This window comes from Dryobates pubescens, chromosome 15, assembly GCF_014839835.1.
Source record: "Dryobates pubescens isolate bDryPub1 chromosome 15, bDryPub1.pri, whole genome shotgun sequence".
In the NCBI taxonomy this organism is placed as follows: Eukaryota; Metazoa; Chordata; class Aves; order Piciformes; family Picidae; genus Dryobates; species Dryobates pubescens.
This window is the reverse complement of record NC_071626.1, coordinates 14599620-14622962: the sequence shown is the minus strand read 5'-3', so window position 1 is coordinate 14622962 and position 23343 is coordinate 14599620. Positions and strand designations below refer to the sequence as shown.

Genomic DNA, 23343 nt, shown 5'->3' with positions numbered 1-23343 from the left:
CGGCTCGACTCACCTTCCTATCCTACCCAGCCCGGCTGGGGACGTGGCTGCCGGCACCCGAGTAGGGATTCGGTGAGAGGAGAGATCTGCTTTATCGTCATCCTCGGCGCGTCAGCGGGGCAGTCAGCCTGGCCAGCCCAGCCTTGCTGCGCAGCGGGCGTGGCAGCGGGCGAGGCAGCGGGCGAAGCTGGCACCGTGGCCGGCCTCAGGTGAGTTGTGTCCGCCGGCAGGAGCGCGGCCTGGGTGCAAAGCTGGGCGGTGGGGCCCGGGTCTCTTCCCGTGGAGCTAGGTTACCGGGCTTACCTGTGAGCCTGTCGCATCCGCAGCCGGTACGACTGTGCTCGGTCGACTCGGTGGTTGGAGGAGTCTCGCTTCCTCCCAGACGGCTTCTCGGCGGTCAGGCAGTCCTTTTGCATGAGCCTCTTTCATCCGTTCGGAACGATGACAAAAAGCAACGTGATGGTTATTTTGAAAAGAAATTTCGATTCAGAATTTTGGAAGTCCCAGGAGTGTTAATTACGGTCTTTCCTGCCAGCTTCACAGGACAGCAGGGTGGTATTAAGGAGGTTTATTTTGAACTTAAGGTGTCTTATTCTGACCTTAAATGAAGGGATAAGGGAGAATACAGAAAGCTTAATGAAAGCTTATTCAGAATGTCAGTTAGCTGAAGGTAAATAGTCCTAAACAAGCAGACAAGTCAGTCTATCGCCCTAAAAGCAGTCCCTTTCTTAAAGGCTTGTGCTTCACTGCCTTGATTTGTGTGTTTTATCTTGCCCCCTCGTTTTTGCTTTCTCTCCATTACAAATTTAATGTGGTATTCTGAAAATAACTAGAAGACTAATTTGTAAGGATTAACTCAAAGCTGCATGCTCTTCTAGCCTAGGGAGAGTGACAGTTTTGAGTATAAAAAGGACAGGATGAAGAACAACAGAAAAAAGGGAGGGGAAAGTCTTTCGTAGTTGACTCTACAGTGCAAATAAATGTGCTGTGCTAGAAGGTCTTCTAGAAAGCTAGCTGAGATTGAAGAGCTCTGAGGAAGAGATCATTTCAGTAGGAAATTCTATAAAATATTGGGGGACTTTAAGGTCAAAACTAGGCCTTAGCTTTAAAAAGCCTCAGTATCTTGGGCAAATAAGATCTCTGTTTGCATGTGTTGACATGAAGCGAGTAGTAAATCTTGTACTTCAGGCAGTGAACTGATTACCTGAGGAGGGAACTTTTCCCCACAGTGTTGTGCAACTGGTAGTGTTTTGCTTTCCTTGGGAGAACTCAGTTACCTGGTGTTGCCTGGCGGGAGTGGAGGGAGAGGTCAGGAAGGAGAAGGAGCTCTGGCCTGTGGAGAACATGGTGTCCTAAGCAGTTTTACTGCTGTCTGAAAGGGAGTAGCACACTGCGGTACTTGTGTAGATGCTGAGTTTTCAGTCATTGATGTTGACAAATGATCTGGGACTTTGGATGCAGTTTCAAGACTACTTGCAAAGATGCTTTGCCTTCCTGCCGCTCCTGTCCTGGGTGATTTTATATATTTATTGTTTTTGCCTCTGTGTGAATCCAAGCAACCTAGAAGTGTGCACCTGCAGAAAGGTGCTGCTGGACCTGAGCAGACTATCCTAGCTGGAGGAACAGGAGAGTGGCTCAGCTGCACCTGGGCTGTGTAGCTGTTGTATAGACTTGTTTCATTTGTCCTGGATGTGAATGGAGGGACTCGGATGATTATACATGACTCCAGTGTCTCAGAACTGTAATAGCTGGGTCTCTATTACTCAGAGGATCTCCATGCCGTACTCTCTTTTGCAGGTCAGAGGTGGCTTCAGTTTAATATATCCAGTAATAGCTGGCATCTGTTTGTAAGTCAGGTACACATCATCACTGAGAGAACAGGAAAATAAGACTTCTTATAATGAAAGTTGGCTTGATTAAAGTTATTAGAAGGAAGAGCAGAAAGTCTCTGTGAAAGAAAGTGTCTTTTTCAGCAGCAGAAGTTAGGATAAGAGGGGGGTCTGGACAATGACTTGTAATTTCTCCAAGTGAAGTTATGAATTTACAAATCGTTACAGAAGGTACCTGTGAATATGAAAGGACACAAAAGCATTATGTTCTGTCTTAGTACAGCTCTGATTCTTTGGGGGAATAGGGGTGGTGCATTATTTTACCTCTCCTCAGCATTCAGAATGTGTGTGGTGATTGAACATCTGCAGAAAATGCAGTTCCCAGTTTGCAGCTTGTCTAGGTGTCTTAGGCTGGCTAGTGTGAACAAAAGTTCTGCCCTCAGTAGTGTGTCAGTATATGGCCTGGCTTTCTCTGCACTGCTTTCTCCATTGCATGGGCATGAGTGTTTGTGTAGCTGCTTTGTGAGCTGCAGCAGGGAAATGTGTCTGAAAAGATCTTGTGGAAATGGCCCCTCAGCCACACCAGCAGAACTGATGGAGTGGAGTAGTGTAGCATGAGCCAGCACTAAGAAACTGTATGTCTGTCATAACCTTTCCTTGGTGCTGATGGTATCTGTTATCTAGAAGCTGAGGCATGCCCTGCAGGTAGGGACAGGAAAGTATAACTTGCTGCATGCTGTACTAATCAGATAGTGACAGCTGGAGCTATAATGTAGGGCTTGAGAATTAGCAGACTGGGAGCCTAGCTGTTAGATTTCAGCACTGTGCTCACAGTTGCTTTCCTTTTTCCACCTGCCTTAGTCCCTGCTTGGGTATATTCTTTCAATAACATCTTAAAGAGGCAGAAAGATCCAAAACTGTTCTCCACCAGTAACCAAATCCTTCTCTCTTGACTTAATCACCAGTCTGCAGCCAGCCAGGTGGCAGTGGAGAGTTAGTTAATTTATAACCACCCCAAAGCGCGCTGTGTACATGAAAGGCGCCGAATGGTCTTTAACATGGGACACTGGAAGTTGATTAGGCCTGGGAGGACTCTTTTGGTGATGGGCACTGAAGAGGCATGTGCTAGAAGGAAAACAAAAAGACAAGTGGCTTGGAAGGGGGAGTGGGAAAGTAGGAGCAAAAAGACATTTCTGGGCATAGAAGGCGTCAAGGAAATGTGTAGATGATGAGATGGGTAACAATGTGAAACAAATTGGGAAAGAATGGCTTAGAGCTGCTCCTGCAGAATTCTGGCTGTTTGGGGAACACAGCTGTACTTCACACATGTGTTTTAATTCAAGTGTGTTTTCTTTTTTCCTCCCTCCTCACCTGTTTAAGTGAGAAGAAAAATGACCTAAGCACCGTCCAGCCCTTGTGGTCAAGGGCAGGAGCATGGATAGAGCTGCCAGGAGGATGGCTTTGCCTGGAAACTTACGGAGGCAGCCTGCAAGCAGAGGCCTTGTGTCCCATTGCACCCACCATCATATTGTTGTGTTCCTGCTGACCTTCTTCAGGTAGGTTGAATGTATCTCTGCACAGAGTTTTTGCCTCACTGAATTGGTGAGGGCATGTTCAAAAAGGAGAACAAAGGTAAGAAGAAGTCTTCACCATTGTCTGTGAGCCCTGAAAAGAAATTTAAAAGCTACTTGTACAAAGTGGTCTGGGAGTCCAGAAGTGTGCTGTGCCCCTGGGGAATCCAACCACAAGCTGGGTTTGCACCAAAGGTGAAGCTGACTGTGCTAAGCTGGCAGCAGTCTGTTGGAGAAGGGTGGATGTGGGAGGGTGTGCTGAGGAATTAGCTGACATGAGGAAGGAAGCAAACCCTGATCTCAGTCTCTAGTGCCTGTTCTGCCTGATGGAACATGCTGTTGTTGCTTCTTGGGTCCTTTTCTTTCCCAAAACTGTTGTTTTGCATGGAGTGGACAGGCCTCTAGACCGGAGAGGTCACTGTTTCAGATCTGAATGTCTTCTACATTTGTTTGTGGAAAGCTTGTCTGTTGCACCAGTTACAACAACCAGAATATCATACTCTCCTTACAAGCTTTGCCTTGCTGATATCCTTTGATCTTCACAGCAATACTGCCACTGATAGCCACTCTCTCTCTGGAAGAGCACTTGTAATGGTGGTTTGCCAGATGAGTGCATCTTCTCTTTATTGTTTGGTGTATTTTTTTCTGAGGTAGCCATTGTTGCAAAGTTTATTTGAAAATAAAATGGGATTCCCTTTCCAGTCAAGACCCAATTTCACAACTCCCTGCTCAAATCAGTGTGCCTACCCGTAATTTAGAGGTTCCCGCTGCTGACTGCTCTCTCCAAAACTGCCAGTGCTCTGCTATGCTACCTGCATTGAGAGTGCCACCCTTTCCCACCTGACCTTCAGTGAACATTTGGCCAACTTGTGATTGTTTGTTTTCTGGCAGTTATTCCCTGCTGCATGCTTCCAGAAAGACATTCAGTAATGTCAAAGTCAGCATTTCCAGCCAGTGGACTCCTTCCTGCCTCAACAGTACAGCCCCTGAGCTCCGGCCATATGAGGTAAGGACACAAGGGTTAGGCAAGTGCAAAGAAAGATGGGTAACTTCCAGTATGCTGAGCCTGTGGTGCTGAGGAGGCCCCTTGAAGTGTCCATCATAAGAACTACTTAAAATGTGTCCAGGAACTTCAGGTACCTGAACTGTAGTTTTCTGGACCATCAAGTGAAATCATTCGTAGTGGTCCCCAAAGAGAAACTTCTCAAGGAGTTACAGTGTTTGAATGAAAATGGGAACATCAAGAGAGTCTCTGTATTAGGCAGCAGCATGGAGGTGGAGGAGGAAAGAAAGACCCTTTCTCTTCAATGTCAGAGGCAATAAATGAGAGCAGTTAATGTGGTTACAGCAATCTCTGCAAAACCCTGCCTTTGGGTTTCTCTGTGGCAGTGCCTCTGCTGCAGAGTTAGGAGAGAGGAAAGCTATCTGAATGTACTAGCTGCTTAACTGAAATTGATACTGAAGAACTACATTTTGTCTTGCATCTTAGAGGTCCGATTTCCATGAATGCTGGACATCCAGTACCCTTGTCTGTAACACCCTAGCTACAGTGAATGCGGTGGGAGCTTTGGCAGTGTTTGCCTGCAGAAAAGGAAGTTGTATCCTGCTTGCATCTCACAACTGGGAATGCAACAACTACCTCCTGGCTGCAACCTATAGTCTTTTTAGGGCCAGGCTTGTTCTTAGCTGTGGTTTGTTCTGACGCTGTTGAGAAGTGGAAGAAATCTTACGTTACCAGCTTGGTTGTAGGCCATGAGATCTGTTAAGCCAGGGAGTTCCAAGTCAGTTGCCTGGGTGTTGTCTGCATTAGAAATCATTGGCTCTTTGTCATTTGACTTGCTGCTTTTTGTGGTAAGTGAAAACAGTAAACTGGGCCTGTTGACATGTTCAGGATTTCGTAGTATGACAAAAAGGAGCAAGCATCTCAGAGATGCTAAAATGAATTACAAGGCATTTATATTTAGGTCCTTAACTGACATTCAAACTACTAGTATATCTTGGAAGCTGGTGGCTTGGGGTTGTTTTTGGTGTTTTGGGTTTTGTTTATAAGAAAAGATTTAGTGCTTGCTGGATGTTGTATGTGTCTGATCAAGAAAAAGGGTTTAAATGGTCCTTTTGATATCAACTAAGGTTGCATCTGTTAACTCTCAAGTGTGTTTTAAGAAACTGATGGAACAGAACTCACTTACATGATGTCAGTTTTGAACTTTGGTATATCTTTTTAACAGTTAATAGCTGGTATTTTATACTTTTAAAAGTATAACAGTGTTTTGCAATTGTTTTGTGAGTAGGCTCTAGTATGATTTTATTAGGATGAGAACTTAGATCTATACTTTTCAGCCTTTAAAGATTTGTGAGTTTTGTGTAGACTTTATAATGAGTTTTAAGCCTAATGACAAAAGATTTTATTCTCTGATTTTTCTAAGATTCTTAATAGCTTGTGGACCTCTAGGGGTCTCAGGTTAAAAGTTGAAAGCTAGTAAAGTAGGTATTGGTGTCCTCAATTGGCAAAAAGCGTTTTTTTAAATGGATTTGTTAGTTTTCTTGGACTTATGAGACTTAAGCAGAAGCTTAGGCTACATCTCTTAACTAAGTGGATGTGTAATTAGTATTGTCTGTACAGGGTGTTCTGAAGAGGCAGAATCACCCCCAAACTAATGATACTGGAGTTAGGTGCATCCATAGGTTAGCTCTGGATTTGGTTTCTTTGTTTTCTAATGGGAGCATGGTGGGGAGGGAAGAAAACTGTCTCTATTAACTTGATTTGTTCAAGACATCCTCAAAGGTTGCTATATTCATCTGATGTCACTGATCATAGTTTGGGGACACCTGAGTCTTTTTTCCTTTTGAGCATTTTGAAAGTAAAAGGAAACTCAGAGTAAGCTCAAAAATTAGCATTAGTGACTGGAGTTCATTGTAAATAGTTTCCAACTAGTCTTTCTTCCCCATGTTCCTGGAGTGTGCTTTCTTTTCTGTTTATGCTGTCATTTCTTATTATGTCTGCTGCTACAAATACTTTAAGGGAATTATTCATTTAGTGAAGACAGCAAGATAAGTACAGAAGAGACACTGCACATAAAACAGAATATGCCTTTATTGTATTATTCATCAAGATGCTCCTCAGTGTGTCTGTGTAAGAAGCTAACAGTTGCATGCTTGTTACAAGTAGGTTTTGTTTTGCCAGTCATCTGTCTTGATCTAGGTGGAATGAGCATTTCTCACTTCTGGTGTGCTAGCTTGCCCTTTAGAAGTGAAATTAAGTGGCAGTAGACATCTTCTGCAGTAGAAAATGTCAGAATTGTTCTTGATTTGATAATTGAAGGGTTGGGGGGATGGGGTGGTTCTGGGGTCAGATGCTCCTCTGCTTTGGAGTTAGGATTTCCATCAAGAAAGACTAGAATGAGCTGTGCCACTCACTGTTAACATGTTAAAGTTTTCTCTCTGTAGCTCTGGAACAGCAGCCATTTATTTCCAAATGCAGAAGAAGCAACGCTCTTCCTGGGGACACTGGACACTATCTTTTTGTTTTCCTATGCTGTGGTGAGTAAAACTAACCCAAAGCCACTTAACTCTGGTTGAATGCTATTGGGAGGATCACACACATAGCTGAAGGAGATGAACAATATCTTCTTGGACATACCTAGCACTAATGCAATTAGAAAGCCTTACTCGGGAGCACGGTTTCTGCCCATGCCTGCCACCCATGTGGAGAAGTTTGTTAACAAATGCAAGAGAAGTATTACCACTTCAAAATGTCTCACACCCCTGTCATGAGTGGTTAGGAGGATTAGTTCAGGAGTTCTCAGCTGGTTTGGATTTTTTTTCAATAAGAAATTTAATGAACAGCTATGAGCAAGATTTCTTTGGTGGCAGAAGAAGTGGTTAGGATCAAAGTGTAAGTTTGTATAACTTGTAAGTTTGGATCACATTGACCTTCTACATCATTCTAATTCTTGCAGATACCAGATGCAAATCTTGTGGCTTTATTTAATGTGGTGTTTTGTTCCTAGGGCCTCTTTGTCAGTGGCACAGTTGGGGATCGCCTGAATTTACGCTGGGTTCTGTCTTTTGGCATGTGTTCCTCTGCTCTGGTGGTAAGTTGGAACATACTAGTATGATCTGGAAATATCTAAAACCCTGGATAGGTTGTGCAAAGAGGCTCTGTTTCTGTGTGTCTGCCCTTGAGCTGCAGCTGTACCTTGATGGTCTGAGAAACCTTGTGTGTAAAACCTTACTGCATTGTCTAAAGCATGAAGCTATGATAGGTGACTCACCTCTTCCTGAAGTATTTATTTATGGATACTGTGTCAGAAGGAAATTCCTGAGTTTGAGGCACTGTCTAGAGACTCAGTTGAACAGCTTTTGTACAAGATTGGTGTATTTGGACTTACTGAGACTGTTTTATAGTGGTAACTGTTCTCCCAGCCCAAGTATGTTGTCATCAAGCCATTTGCTTCCAAACACAGTCTTTGCTCTCTTTCTTTAAATAGCATGTTAACAATAGTAAGCTTCATTTGCTTAAGTTGTAATTTCTAGGAGGGCATGAGTCAAAAAAGAAAGTCCACTCAAAACAAAAGGGTTCCTCAGGTCAAAGCCACAGCAGAAAAGTGTGAATCAGTTTTATCTCATTGTGGTTTTATGCTTATTAAAGCAGGGCAAAATGTGTGGAGTGCTTTTGATTTACCCAGTGGCTACAAATCCCTCTATGGCCAATTGCATTCTGCAAATGTGTGACCACAAACTCTCATCAATCACAGCGTGCCACAAAGTGTGTTTATTTTGGCTAGTTTGGGTTAGGGCTCTTAGTAATTTGAGACCTGGCTATAGAATTTATGTTAGGTTTTGCTAAGATAAATGACTACAGAGGGTTTCATGTTTGCATGGAGAGCATTGTAGATTCAGATGTCAGTACAAGAGCAGATCAAGAGGCTACTGTCTTTTTAGTTTGGTTGTATTTGTCCCGTCTCCTCTCCTGCTGGAACGCCGCTGTTTGCAAAGATAAAAGTGTTTTGGAGTGGAAGTGCCCTGACAGCACATTTGTCTCTGGCGTTGTTTAGGCTCTGGAGTCTGTGCTGTAGTGGCTCAGCAGAGGGTGCTATTAGCTCCGAGCTGTTTCTTAAACAATGCCAGGCTTGCCTCTGGCCTGGCCCCTGCGGGGCACCTTCTCCCTGCAGTGTTATTTCTTTTTTTAGGACCCCAGTCCTGTCTGGCTTTCAGCAGTAGCCATGGAGTTTCTCCTTTGTTCTTTATTTGGTATTTATTTCCTCTCCAGGTATTCATCTTTGGCACACTCACAGAATGGTTACATTTCTACAACAAGTGGTTGTACTGCTGTCTCTGGGTTGTAAATGGCTTACTTCAGTCCACTGGTTGGCCCTGTGTGGTTGCTGTCATGGGCAATTGGTTTGGAAAAGCTGGGTAAGTGGCGTTTTCATCAGTGACTTCCTTATCTGGCTTGCTGAGTAGCAGATTGATCACAAATTCTCAAACTGTAAAAGACAACTGTTAAATCAGAAATAAAGTTATATGGGATGATGTATAGTAGCAACAAGGAAAGCTTCCCCCCTCCCTGGAGCCACAACACAGCTTGGTGTGAGCACAATTGTGTTGTTTAAAGGCACAGGTTCAAACTTCAAAAATCCCATTGTGTGGAGTGACTGAATTGGAATTTTCATGATATTGGCAAACCTATTTTTGTCTCTTTACCAATAAAGAGACAGAATGGAAACTGACTTATTGTAGTTCATCTCTGTCACTTTGGAGTATTGCAGATATTATAAGCTATGGCTAGAACTCACTGTTGTTGCCAGCTTGCCTCTGCTGTAACACAGGTGTTCAATGATAGAACATTCCTTGCTTATCTGATACCCCCAAGTTGCTCTCTGTTTTTAAGGGCCCTTTGAGTCTCTTTGAAGTGAACTGAGAGAATGCTGCAACTTTATTCATAAGTTAAAGTTCACTCAAATGTTGTATCTTTCTCTTGTTCCTATGTCACCACTCCCCTTGCTGCTGTTATACATTGGTTTTTTTCCTTCTGCAGGAGGGGTTTTGTGTTTGGACTCTGGAGTGCCTGTGCATCTGTGGGAAATATCCTTGGGGCATTCCTTGCCTCCTGTGTTCTCAAATACGGCTATGAAGTAGGTATTGCTGTCTGCCTTCTAGTTAGTACTGCATGTCTGATTAGGTTACAAGAGACTTAGTTTCTTATCCTGTCTCAGAGATAACAGGCTCAAAGCATCCAGTTTCATCTTCCTGAATTCTGTGGTAGTGGGCAGCAGGCAGAACAGAAGAGTATTCCTCTCCTGACCCTTCCAAGTTGGGAGAAATGAGTCTGAGTCTTCTCTGTAAACAGAACTGACATTATTGAAGAGTCCTAATGTCATAGTATACCATTATCTGATTTAGGTGGCCTAAAGTGCTCTTCAGAGTCATCCATCACAAGTTCTCCCCTAACTGGAGTCACTGCTGCTGAATAGTGGTGAGATTCTGACAGGCACAGATGCATAGCTTCTACAACTGGGAAGAGGCCAGGCCCACGCTGCATTGCTGTAATGCAGTGGACAGGCAGTTGAGTATAGGGGATGTAAGTGAACCATCTTGCAGCATGTGACCCATGAGGACAGGCTAACCAAGTTGAGCTTGTCACTCTGGAGATGGGAAGCCTTAGGGTACCAAATAGCCTGTGAGAAGATTGCTGAGAAAGCAGAGCCAGACTGTTTCCTGGGCTGCACATTGAGAAAGTTCAAAAGCAGTGGGCATTAAGTGAAGCAACTGCTTGCAACTGGGTATTTGGAAAACGATTACATTATGAAGTTAGTTAAGCATTGGAGTGAGGGGCCAGATCCTGGAGGATCTGTCTGGGGAGGATTTGAAGACTTTGAAGCAACCTGGTCTGGATTTGGTGTTTGACCCTTCTCTGAGCAGTCCCTTCCAAAATAGCTTGATCTGCGATGGTCTCACCTCAATACACAAAACCAGCTCTTTCAGTGTGGTCTTTCAGCCTAGATAGAGCCGAGTCTGTTCAGGAATGTAGAGATCTAAGTTTCCAAGTTCTCTGGAGTAGTCTGGGTTGTTGAGGCTGTGTTTATGACAAAATTGGAATGTAAAGAAACCCTCATTATCCAGGGTAGCCTGTGTGACTGAAGTAATCTTTTATTCATTTATTTTCAGTATGCTTTCTTGGTGACTGCCTCAGTACAGTTTGCTGGAGGAGTCATTGTGTTCTTTGGGCTCCTGACATCACCAAAGGAAGTGGGTAAGTAGAAGAGGGCTGTAGCATTACAATCTCTTCATAGGAAGCAGATCTACAGCTTTCCAGGCAGTTCTAAAAGTACTGCTCCTTCTGCCAACATTTGTCCTCAGGGTTCTTACAAAATGGACTTGCACTTTAGTGTGTTTAATAGAGCAAATGCTTTACTTGCCAAGATGACACTAAATGCCACCAAGCATCATGTGTATAGGGTCTGGGTATTTTAAAAAGCAAAACAAAACAGCCTGGCCCTGATATCTCCATTAGCATCTGCATAATTATCAGTTGTTCTTCACCTGGAAAATTGGTATTTTTTAAAGAAGCAATGGGCAAACTGGTAACTGGCTGTTGTTAGGAGAAAAGTATGGCAAGCCTTAGCTGTGCAGCAAGAAGGGAAAGTCCTTTTCATCTGCAGGTCTCCCACAGCTGCTTAAATAGCTCTCAGGTGGGATATGGTCCTTCTCAGAGAAGACTGATTTGCAAGCTTCAGTCTAACAGGAAAATAAAAGACCTTTCAGGCTTTGACAGAGCCATGGAGGAGGTTTCCCAGGTGCCTACAAAGGCTATAAAGTTGGTAGCACTAAAGCTACCATAAAGAGTGCTCATAAGGCACTCAGCAGCCCAGAAAGCACGGTGGAGTTTTGAGGGTTTCCGTTCCAGCAGAGGCGTTAACAGGCAGCAGCTGTCTGAGTAGCTGCTGGTACACTCAGCCTCCATGCTCAAGGGAAGTGGTACCTGGGAGCCAGGTCCAAGGATCCCAACCACCAAATAAGGGGGAAAAATGCGCTAATTTGTTGTGTCTTCCAACTAACGGTCAGACACTCAGAACAGACAAAGCCAGTGCCAGGATCAGACAGAAAGCTTTCAAGAGCAGTAGAAGACAAAGGGTAGAAACTGGTGACACAACAGAACACCACCTAGAAGAGCTGCTAAGCCAGAGGAGAGTGGAGGTATGGGAGAGTGAGGGAGTTGCTAGAAGGGTTAATTTTTTAAAAGAAGTGAGCATAAATTTAGAGTGGGCATGGAATGAACAGGCAGTGGTCCATTTTTCCTGTTGCATATCTCTTGTGAAATGTAGGCCTCCCAGAACTTGGAGCAGATGAAGATGACAGGGTGGAGGAAGATGCCAACAGACCATTAATGGGCGATGATGATGCAGATGATGATGACCGGAATTACTCAATTCAAGCAACTGACACAGACAGCCAGCCCCAGGCCATTGGCTTTATCCAGGCTTGTTGCCTTCCAGGTGTAGTACTGGTGAGGACACAGATCCTTGACTGCTGTTAAATATACGTTGTTGAACATAAAGCTGACTTTTTGTGTTGTCAGGATTGGTTCACATCATTATTAATATATAGATCACGTGTTGTAGTTATTGGCATCTGACTTCTTGTACTGTTAAAACCTTGGGATTGGCACTGTTATCCTTGTGCATGTGCATAGTAGTACTGTCTGGGTATGTGGTTGCACGTTGCTCTTCCCATCAGACTCCTGCTTCCTTTAGTGCATGTAATGAGCCAACCAAGGGTAGTCCCTTTCTGACTGTAGAGGGAAGGCCATGAGCAGAGGTGGCTGTGGGATGCTTTCTTGGTGAAGTAGCCATGCTGCCCTAAGTAATAGGATTCTTTCTGCTAGCTGAGCATCACACAGATCTCTGTGGCACTGGTACTAGGGTTTGTCCTTTTTTTGGTTGCCTTAAAGCAGAAAGCTGGCCTGAAAAGCCTAAATCAGCATGATGCAACATGTGGCAAAGCAGAAAGGTTTTACAAACGACTGGAAGGAAGGTTTGGTGATGCAGTTTCTACATATCCCCATCCCATTCCCTGTATTAGAACTTCTGCATCAGCAGTCATGTCTGATTCATGGATTTGGTTCTGCTGAAAACATTAACCTGAAAAAACAACACTAACTTTCTGTGTCAGTGGGCTGTGTGCCCTCTGAATACTAGAACCCGTGCAAGAAATGGGGTAGGGTGGCTGACTCAGTGTGAACTGCCTGGATTTGATCACAAAGCACAAGTATTGAACAGACTGTTGTTAGATGCCTGTAATGAGTAAACCAGTTGGTTGTTGTGATTAGGCAACATTAAATCTATAAGGGATGGGTGGATTATCAGTGTTTAGAGTGCTGGACATCACAGTTCTGCTGTAAAGACAGTGGTTGATGGGTGGCAGAAGAACACATGCCCATCTTGAGTCCTTGGCTAAATATCTTTCAAATTATGGTTCAGTTTTAGTGGTGCTAAGAATGGACTGAGGCACAGAGAACCTTTAGGCAAAATTTCCTAGTGGTGGGAGCTGCCTCTGTTGATGTGTAGATTTTTTTCAGTAGCTAGAACATCAGGAGGTACTGAACCACTGATGTTGCTCTACTTAGGATTTTGAAGACATGCTCCATGTTTTGTGCATTAACCCAGCAACATGAAAACCTTCAAGTTTTATCAGGTGTCAGATCAGTACTCAGCCAAACCAGGATGCTGTCAGATCAGCGAGAGATGAAATACCAAGAGAACCTCTAGAGCCTTGTCAAGATTCTACAAAGCCTTTGACATATTATTCTTGTAGCTCTTCTTTTCTGCTGCTGAGTGATACAGTGAAGGAGTTTTAGTACAGACAGCTTTCCCCTGAGCCTCTAGAAACTCAGTGTTTAATCACTCAATCTGGTAGACGGTTTCTAAGCAGGTTGTAATACATATTGCTTCGTACAGTGCACTTCTCACAGCCAGAGGCAGGAGAACTCTACCAAGCTTCCCCACATCTTAAATGGATGGTAGAGTTTGTCCTGTGAGAAAGCATTAATAATACATCTGAAAAGGATGTATGTCTATTGAAACAATGAAAATTGGGAATGAAGTAAATTCAGAAATAAAAATGGGGTGATGTGCTGTTTGAAATTCAAACACAAATGTGTGCATGCACACATACATACACTCTCAAAAGCTGTGGTACTAACAGGTTCTTTTCTCTGCCTTCGTCTTTGTTTACCTCTTCAAATATGGATTCCTTGAGCTGCTCTGTGAGCGTTTATCAGAAGGCCTTGCTGAAATAGTGTGCCTTGTCCTGCTGCATGCTGTGCCAGCAATCCCAGGGAACAAATCTTTGCCACACAGGTGAAATCTCTAAAAGAGACTTCATGCTAGCAAAGGAGATCCAAAAGCAGGAATGTTCTCAGCTATCGGGTTTGGATGCATGTACTTAGCTTTGGCCAAACCTTTCATCTTGTGTCCTGGAATACTTGCCTAGGGATTATGAGCAAAACCTTCTCTTCTAGTAGTGTAAGCAGATGAGCTTCCTGAGCAGTGAAAGATAGCACAGAGGAACTACTTCACAAAACTTTCCTCAGCATGATGCACAGATGACTGAATCTCAAACTTGTTTCATGGCACATAGTTGGCTCCCTTCTCTTCAGAAGGTGAATTAAATTTCCTTTACTTTTTGAAGCCTGGTGTCATTTCCTGTCAAGATTACAGTGAAAGTGTTTTGACCCATTGCATTCAGTGAAAAGAAAATTACCTTCCAGACAGTAATTTTTGTTTTCCTGGGTCCCCTTTGATGTTCAGCATTAAGTTTTCATAAATGCTGCCTTCTTACATGAAATGCAAAAACATTTCCTGCTGAAGGCCTTAGCTTGATGCAGATATTTGTGGGAAGAAGCAGAAACCCCATTTGCATTTCTCAAGTGCTAACTGCCTGCTTGACCTTCTTTGTTCCTTAGTACTCTTTAGCCTATGCCTGCTTGAAAATGGTGAATTACTCCTTCTTCTTCTGGCTGCCCTTCTACCTGAGCAACAACTTTGGATGGAAAGAAGCAGAAGCTGACCAGCTCTCAATCTGGTATGATGTAGGAGGAATCATAGGTGAGTGAGCAAGTGAATGACATGTTCCTGCAGTTGCCCTACTAGTATTGGAAAATGCAGATGAAGCACAGTAGACACAGCTCAGAACAGGCAGGTTCAATAGGATCTAGCTGCTTACTGAATATATGAAAAGCCCAATTATATTTGTGGCTGCTTGGCTGTTGCTTTTTTTGGGGCCTTTTTTCCACCCCTCCCTAAAACACAGAGTATGTGAACCCCCTAAAGAGGTTACATATTATTTAAAGGGCACTATCATATTCTTGGACGTTACCTCTGCAGGCACTACTTGCTAGGACTTGAAAAGAGCCATGTACAAAATGATGTCGCTGTGACTTGCTACTTCTTTTTTGACAGGTACCCATGAGGGAGAGTTTAGATCTGGACTTACTGGGTTCTGAACTGTCCCTTCTGTTCTATGTCTTTAAAAACAGACTCGGCACACATCTCAGCAGAGCAGGCACAACTGTGTTACATTCAGAAATAAAATGTAATTGCACTTGTTTCTCCTGGCTGCAAAATCTGATCCTGTTCCTCCAGAATAAAGAACATATTGTATATGTGTTTAGGCTTCCACTCTCCTGTGCTTGGTTTCTTGCTTTATTACCTTGTCCAGTTAGCTTTCCTAGAATAGACATCCTTGTTTTGGTCTGTTCAGGGTTAGGTTTTTTGCCTCTGTGGCCTTTTCTGTGTTAGGCTTTCTCAACATCGTATTTTTTACCAGCAGAGCAGTTTCTACAGAGGTAACAGTGATGCATAAGGTGACTTTTGCCAGCTATTGTCATTTGTTGCAATTAGTTGCACCTACCCTGAGAAGGTGAGACAGCAGGGAATGTGAGGCCCCTGTGCGCGATAGCTTTCCCTGTGTGAAAAAGAGCTGCCTTTTCCTGCCCTTCCTGTTAAAGAGCCACGACAATCAGCTTGCTTACATCCAGAGTTGTGGTGATCCTATAGGGGAAGGAAAAGGAAAGCGGGAGCACTGGCTACTTGTGTGGCAGTAAAAATGTAGTAATAAATTCCTGGGGAAAGCAGTAGGAGTAGTTTCCCCTGCTTTCTCTGAGCCGCTGGTTTACTGTCGTTTCTGTTTCTGGGGCAGCAAGGGCAGGAGATCTGGTCTTCAGGGTTTTAGAAAGAATGTATGATCACAGGAAGGCAAGAGGAGGACACTGCACTCAGTGAAATGAGTTCTGTTCAAAGTGTTAGCACCCTGAGCCTGACTGTGATTGAGGGTTTGTTTTTTGTTGTTGTTTTTTTTTTTTCAGGTGGGACTATCCAGGGCTTGATTTCTGATGTGCTGCAGAAGAGAGCCCCAGTGCTAGCAGTTAGCCTGCTCTTTGCTGTAGGCTCTCTCTTTGGATACAGCCGTGAGTACGCTTCTGCTGCACAGTGAGAAGAGGTTCATTTGGTAGTACTTAGAGTACCAGAGCACAGCCTGCTCTAATTATATCTTTTGGTCTTGAAACTGCATCTGGATCAGGATGATATCTTACTGGTCTGTTTTGTCTGAAGTGTAGCAACTGCACAGGAAGAAATAGATTCTCTGCTTAATGAGGTGGAAAAGAATTAGCTGAGTGGTTGGATTTCTCTGCACTGGTGAGTTATGGTACTGATCCTCCACAGTGTCAGTGAGATTTTTGGTATTGTCATTCTATCAGCATCACAGCTGGCAGTGCCGGAAATCTCAGGTGCATATAGTGAGAGGAAAGAGAATCTATGGAGATTTGTGCTGGAGAATAAATACTACAAAGAGGCAGAAGCTCTTAGACTTCACTACTTATACTTCTGTAAGTGGTGAAATGGAAGAGTTTCTGCCTTTTCTGTAACAGATACAGTTCTCAGTGTTTGGCAATTGAAAGGAGTCTGTCAGGAAAGCTGGGTAGGAGACAGATCTCATTTTAATGAAACATCTGTGAAGCTTTTCTAAAGGTAAATCTCATGTCTTTAGACATGGTGCCCTGTGGTACCAGAATGCTTTAACTCACTGGGATGTCTTTTCACTTCTGTATCTTCCTCTGAATCGGGGTGGCCATACAGACTGGCTTTTGTAGAGCGCTTTGAGATCTGTGGACAGAAACAGCTGTCAGAACCGGACGGGAATGGTAAAGTGAAGTGTGCTGGCTTACTAAGGCTGTCTTAAAGCAAGGTCAATACAGTATAATAATTAAAGCAAGGACTGGGTTTGGTGGAGTTCAGTGGAGTTTTGTAGGCTCTCATACTGTCTCTTTACTTTCAAAATGAATTTGAAGCAAATATAAAATTGTTGCTGATGAAGTTTAAAGTTTGCTCTAGATAGCAGAGCAGCCACAGGTCCAGGTGTCTTGTGCTGTGTCTTCTGCTTAACTCTCTCCAGCTAAATACAGAAGGCTCAGACAGGCAATACAAAGTTACTGCAGTTTGATAACTAAATTTCCATCAGCCAAACCAGGAAACCTTTTCATGCTCATAGCATGTTGCACGTAATAATGGCCTGAGAATGTGAAGAGGGCTACAACTTGCCTTGTGCATAGTAGCTTGACCGTATGCAGTCCCTAAGTTGAAGCACTGAGTAAAGGTAATGCCTGGAATTGAGGTATGGGGGAAAACAGCAGTTGAAATGCACTGAGAGACTGTAGTGGAAAGCCATCTGCACACACACCGTGTGATGCTGCTCCTGGCAGGACAAGCAGAACCAGTAGGTACCCAAACCTGGCTGTGTAAGGAGGAGCGAGGGTCTGGGGGGCTGCCTTATGTTATTGTGCAACATCGTTTAGCCTGTTGCTGCATTACTGCCTCCAGATCTAATCTCTGTACTTCAAAAAAAGATTTTTGAAAATTCAGAATGAGTGGAGGCATGATTCAAGTGCTGAATACTTTGTAGTGGAAGAGATTGAGTTGGGTCTAACTTCCCCAGAGAGACAGAGGGAGGATTCTCTTACTATTCAAACGTACTTTCAAGTTGGGTAAACATGAGCTCTGTGTCTTAGAAAGAAGCATAACAAAGGCTGGAACCTAGAAACAGGCAGATTTGGCATTGAAATGGGGCACAAAATGGTAATGGCAAAGGTGACTTTTCTACCATGCAGCACTGTAGGGAGACTTCTGGGTCTCTGATCTCTAAGTAAGACTCGGCAGATGTCTCTAGTCAGAAGCTATTGTCACTATATAGCTAATTGAACAGGCAGTTCAAACTTTGTTTGCATGTGTTTTTCTGATCCTAAATAAGTCACTTTCTCAAGTCCATTGGTTTTATTCACACTCATCTGGCCTTTCTCTTGCAGGTTCTCCTAACAGCAAGCCAATCAATGCTGTGATCATGGCCATTACAGGTATTTCATCAAATGTCACTGTTAGGCTAGTAGCTGTGTATCTATAGATATACACTGCAGAAAAATCAGCAACACCAGCCTCAGGAGATGATAAGGCACTTGTGTACGCTTCCATCTCTGCTGGTTTTGCACAAAGAGTAAAAGCAGGGGACAAATTTCTCGTACTGTTGGAATATAGCTGTAGGAAAACTGCCTTACAGAGGGAGATGCAGACTGTCCAGGATAATGACGTGCAACTAAAGGGCTCTGCCTTAGCTCTGTATGATGAGGATGGATTTATGGCAAAATACCCATCAGTGCTCTGGTATCCGAGGAAGTGTATATATGGCAAAATCATGAACTGCAGCTCAAATTCAAGGGTGTCTGTCTGTCAGAACCCCAATACCCTGTGTACTGAGGTCACAAGCTTTGTGTGCTACTAGACATACAATGCAGTGTTATGGAATTAAGATTAGCTTGCATGAGTAGAGCCTTTCTTCCCAAACACTCTGACTTGAGAACTCTGTCCCATTGCAATTTCTCCCCGCCCCCCCGCTTCACCAGTCCCTGGAGACTGAGGTAGTAGCATGAGGGTGTAATACTCCAAAGCAGAAAGGTGTCTAAATCTGCTTTATCTTGAGGGTTTGTATATGCATGTTGTTCAGAAGTAGCTTTCTGTATTCACTTTGGTGTGCCCTGACTCCTGTGGAGTGTGCCACAGCTAATTGCCTCAGTTTTGCTCTTGGATGAAAACGTGCTCGTTGGCAATTTCTGTGTGCATACTCCAGGTACACAAGGTGTGCCATGACTACACGCTTCAGCTGTGAGGATGCTCTTCTGCCTACAATTAGACTGGGATTGTTGTCCTTAGACTTAATCCTTTTCCTCAGCTTTGCAAGGTAGAATAATACCTATTTGGAAGATGTTGTGTTGAGAATCTATCTTTGTTTTACATACTAAGGCCATTTTTTTGGCTCTTTCAGGATTTTTCATCGGAGGGCCTTCTAACATGATCAGTTCTGCAATTTCTGCTGACCTGGGGCGCCAGGATCTGGTGAAAGGCAGCAGTGAGGCTTTGGCAACAGTCACGGGGATTGTGGATGGAACAGGCAGTATTGGTGCTGCAGTGGGCCAGGTGAGCCTACCAAAGAAAACAGAAGTCTTGGAGAAGAATGCGGAGAGTCTATTGTGGTTAGAGATGGTAGCTCATTCCTCAGTGAAAAGTTGCTTGGAGAAAGAAGATCATGTTTTTCTTTTAAAATAGTATTTAAGAAACAACTGAGGGAGCGTGTGTGTGTGTGTGTGTGTGTGTGTGTGTGAAGCTTCCAGTGGAAGTAATTTAATTAAGAACTAAGTTTTCCTAGTGCTAACGCTGTGGCATATTCATAATTCAAATGACCATTAGACTTTCATATCTTGAACTTCAAAAACCAGGTAAAGGTAAACCAGTCTGAAGCTTGTTTGGGATTTTTTTCTTTTGTTCAAAGGTAATAGCAAAACCTTTGCTTACAGAAAAGTTTAACTGTATAACCAAGTATAGTAAGAATATGTTATGAGTGTTCAGGAGGTAATTTAAAATTTACTCTTATTTTATCTATAGATGTTTTTTACACCTTGTAAATCCAGCACCACTTGCTTTGATAGTCCTTACAGTATGCTGCCAGAGGTTTGAAAACTAGGCTGTTGCAGAAAAGGAAGCTGAGAGTATGCCCACTAGGGACATTCTTTTTTCTCAAATACAAGTGTTACCTATATGGAAGAACACAGTGGTGCTTTGGGAAGGGGAAGAATTAGCAGAAAGATCGGAGGTAGTTCTATTCCAGGCATCCTCCAGTGCTAATATAAAACCAAGGATGCAGACAAGGCATACAAGTTTTTTTCTGGAAAGGGATTTGGGTTTGTTCTTGCCATTGATGGCCTGATAAATGCAGTCTTTCAGTCTGTATATCACAGGAAAGATGCTGCTTAGCTCCGTTAGACATGGAAAATTACAAGTGTTTTGTGGGTGTCTTCAAGTGCACTGTTACACTCCTTGTTCTTCTTGCATTGTCTACAGTGTTTCCGTCTTCCCCCACACATACCATTCAAACCGACGTCATCAGAGAAACTGGGGCTTCAGTTCTGACAAATTCCACCTGCCTCCCATTCTAACACTGCATTTATTCCAGCAGAGGCAACTGTGATGTCATTCTGGGGGTGTGTGAATGACAGCAAATGCATGACGACGATGTTAGAAATTCAGCTCCCGTTCTGTGCTAACTTACCGTAGTGAAGAAGGGAGGCCCTTGGACAGTGTCTGAATATTAATCTGCCTATAGGGAATGACATTTTGGTTTGTATCCTCTGCAGGCCTGCTGAGCTAGGATGCAGTTCAGAACAGACTGTGGTCTCGAGTGCCTTGCCTGTGATGAAGGGTTAAGCAGTTAGTGGTTGCACAGCTCTTGAAAATGCATCCTGTGTAATTTATAAACCATTCCAGAGCTTTTAGTTCTTCTGAGGGTACTCACATCCACTTATGTCCCAGTGTGCTGTGCAAAAACCTTGTTCAGTGGAGTCAATTTGTCACCCTTTGAAGCCGTAGCTTGGTTCTGTCTTTATGCTGCTGTGTGTTACTGTAAAGCTTCGGGGTGGTATCTGCTTTGCTGAGACTCTGGGTTTCACACAAAGACTGCTGTCCTGAGTCATCTCTTCTGACAGGAAAAGATCAGCTGGAAGGTTTTGCAATCAGCTCTATGGAGAGTGTTAACAGCCCACATGCTCTAGAAAATTAGAATGATGCTTACCTTCCCAGTTTTAATAATTTCTTTCCCCTTTCTTTTTAGTACCTAGTGTCTTTGATCCAGGAGAATCTGAATTGGATGTGGGTTTTCTATTTCTTTATTCTAATGGTAAGAAATCTCCTTTTTAAAATTTGTTTGTCAAAGTTCAGTTTGCAGTAGAAATTTTTTTTGATGAGAGCCTAAAAACTGACTGGGACCTGCAATCTGTTTCTGCAGCAGCTGTGAACTCTGATGCCATTTTCAAAGTGGTCTATGGTGTGCCTCAGGACATCTAAATCAAGTGGGTTTGCTTGGGATCCATTAAAGGTGTTGGCCAACAGGAACTGAGAGTGTGGCAGAGGCACAAAAATACCTACCTTAGAATACCCATATGCAGGTTTTTTTGAAGCTCATACCACCTGACTAACTTCCAAGGAAGGACTTTTTCCTCCTTCATTTCCATGATACATAGTTCCTCATATTTTTAGAGAGCTGAAGCTAAGCTGCTTGTTTGTTAGCCCTTGAAGATTAGTGGAAGGAGTGATGATTAAAATGAAAATGCTTTGCCCTGGTATCTCACTGAGGGAGAAGAACATTTAGGCCCTGATCTCATCAGCATTGCTGCAGTGGTGAATGCTGTATGGTTCACCCATTCTTACCTGCTGGAAGTGCCAGGAATTTTCCTTGCATCTATAGAGACAAGGGAAAAGACCACTTTGGTAAGCAGCAGAGGTGGCCAAGAAGAAGGCTGTTGTGGCAATGAAGAGCTCATCTTCTTTATGAAGAGATCATAACATCTGAAATTGTATGAGCTTTCCTGCAAGTTCAGTCCTTCCCTCTGCTGTGCCACTTTGTCATTGCTTCTCTTAGCCCCTGTCTTTCTGGGGAGGCCTGCACACTGGAGCATGGGATGGCTGCAGCTATGGTTGCTCGGTGCTAATTGTCCTGCATTTGCTTCCTTTCACAGACGAGCTCCACAGTCCTGTTCATTTCACCATTAATAGTGAAGGAGATTAAACTGCTGCTGCATGAGCGGCGCCTGCGAATGCTGGCAGAGTGAATTCTGCTTGCCTCTGGGAGGACTGTTGTGTAGACCTTTCAGCTGGGGCACTCTGGGAGACTTGTTTTATACATCCTCCAGGTTTGGACTAATTCAGAATGGGTCTGCAAGACTTGATTGCCCTGCCTTTGTAAAGCTCAATATTGAAGTACCAAATACCCGTCCTGAGACCACTTGCGTCATGGAGCTGCTGACCTAAGCTAGACAATCCATGGGACTGGCAGGTTTTCCTAGCCTCCTAGTCTCTTTCATGTCAGCAGTCACACTAGGGTCTTCTGTTGAGTGGTGTCATTGCTATACCCCTATTTATTTCTGGATATCCTGACCAAAGGTCAACTGTTTATAACTGACAGTGGAGAAGCTGTCTTGCAGTGCATTTTGTGCTCTGTTGTGCAGGTGAAATCATACAGTGCATTTCAGGGGCAGTCTGAAGTGACGATCACTTCAACTTTAAGAAAGGGCAAAACCAATTACTTGGAATTGGCACTGTCCAGTTGTTTTTAAAAAGCTGTCACTAAATCTCTGCACAGACAGATTATCCCTAGTTATTAACTGTCACATATTCCAGTAGGTCCACATGGTGAAGTTACCTCCATATTTGTTTTTAACATTTTTTATTAATGATATTACTAATCTCTGGGAAATGAGATGTCAGTTTTTAGCTATTTAAACAGACAAATCGTGTGCAATACTTTACTGTGATCTCTCAGAATAAGCCTTAATAGATCCTTTATGTCTAAAGGAATCTTGAATGGCTTTAGGGATCAGTAATGGGACACAAATACTTTCACTACTGCTTTGTTGTTTGAATCTGATCAATACTGACCAAAATAAGACTGCCGGGTGACCCTCTGAAGGAAGCTGGTGTCACTCATTTTATACTCTTTAGGCAGTTGTTCATCTTTTACATTAAAGACACTTAAGGGACCTGACTGCTCTTGGACATGGGCTTCCAGACAGGGACTGAAGCCTGCTCATGGAATAGCATCAGTGAGCAAGTGCTGTTGTCTTCCCCCATGCTCCCATGCCCGTGGCTTTGTAGGGCACCTCAAACTCCAGGGTTTTAAAGCTTGAATTGTATCTTGGAAGGAAAGGTAAAGCAGCACAAAAGACATATGACTACACCTAGTATGGCGATATGTGAGTGTTCTGCAGCACTGTGCTGAGCAGGGTGACCAGCTTACATTTCTGTTTGTTGATGATGTTAATGGGATCATGGAGTAACTTCCCAACAAATAGTCTTCTGCATATGCCTTAGGACGTTTCATTGCAATGGCTGTGCGCTAACCGGCGGAACTGATCCAACGCTCAACGCTAGGCAGTGATGCCGGGGTAGGGCTAGGGGACAGGAACATCCTTGGAGCTGAAAAACTGAAACTTTTTAAATGGGAAAGGTTGCCTTTTTAAAATGCAGAGTGATTTTTATTTCATTGTTTAATTTTATGAATGTCAGTTTGTAATCATGTGTTGATTGTAATGAGTGGAACATTATTAGTGCCTTACGGTTTAGCTGTATTGAACGGTTGCTTGGTGATTGCTGCTTCGGCAGTTATGGCTCTGTGCACAGTTTTGCTTACTGTGAAACTCAGTTGCTCCATTTTTATACTTCTTTCTTCTTTTTTCTTTTTTTTTGAGTCTCTTCTTGGTGGAGGCAATTTTTACTTTTTTTTTTTTTTTGCTAACACAAAATAATAAAGTGCTTGGGAAAATGATGCCATTAAGCTGATGAGGGACC

General features: G+C 43.4%; 1 protein-coding gene across 1 annotated transcript; it reads left to right on the top strand.

Moving 5' to 3' along the window:
- The first annotated feature begins 162 nt into the window (after window positions 1-162).
- Window positions 163-23217, top strand: SLC37A3 (solute carrier family 37 member 3). Its single transcript, XM_054167815.1, has 15 exons — window positions 163-209; window positions 3210-3385; window positions 4292-4406; window positions 6848-6940; window positions 7411-7494; window positions 8673-8818; window positions 9441-9537; window positions 10571-10655; window positions 11728-11909; window positions 14367-14508; window positions 15768-15869; window positions 17763-17810; window positions 18773-18924; window positions 20612-20677; window positions 21516-23217. Exons 2-15 carry the CDS (start codon window positions 3264-3266, stop codon window positions 21606-21608), a joined length of 1527 nt encoding a protein of 508 aa, XP_054023790.1. The 5' UTR covers window positions 163-209; window positions 3210-3263; the 3' UTR covers window positions 21609-23217.
- Window positions 23218-23343: the final 126 nt, after the last annotated feature.

Coding starts and splice junctions, on each gene's coding strand:
- SLC37A3 (XM_054167815.1), top strand. CDS start 3,264: ATGGATAGAGCTGCCAGGAGGATGGCTTTGCCTGGAAACTTACGGAGG. Junction 3,386..4,291: donor TTCCTGCTGACCTTCTTCAG/GTAGGTTGAATG, acceptor GTTTTCTGGCAG/TTATTCCCTGCTGCATGCTT. Junction 10,656..11,727: donor GACATCACCAAAGGAAGTGG/GTAAGTAGAAGA, acceptor TGTGAAATGTAG/GCCTCCCAGAACTTGGAGCA.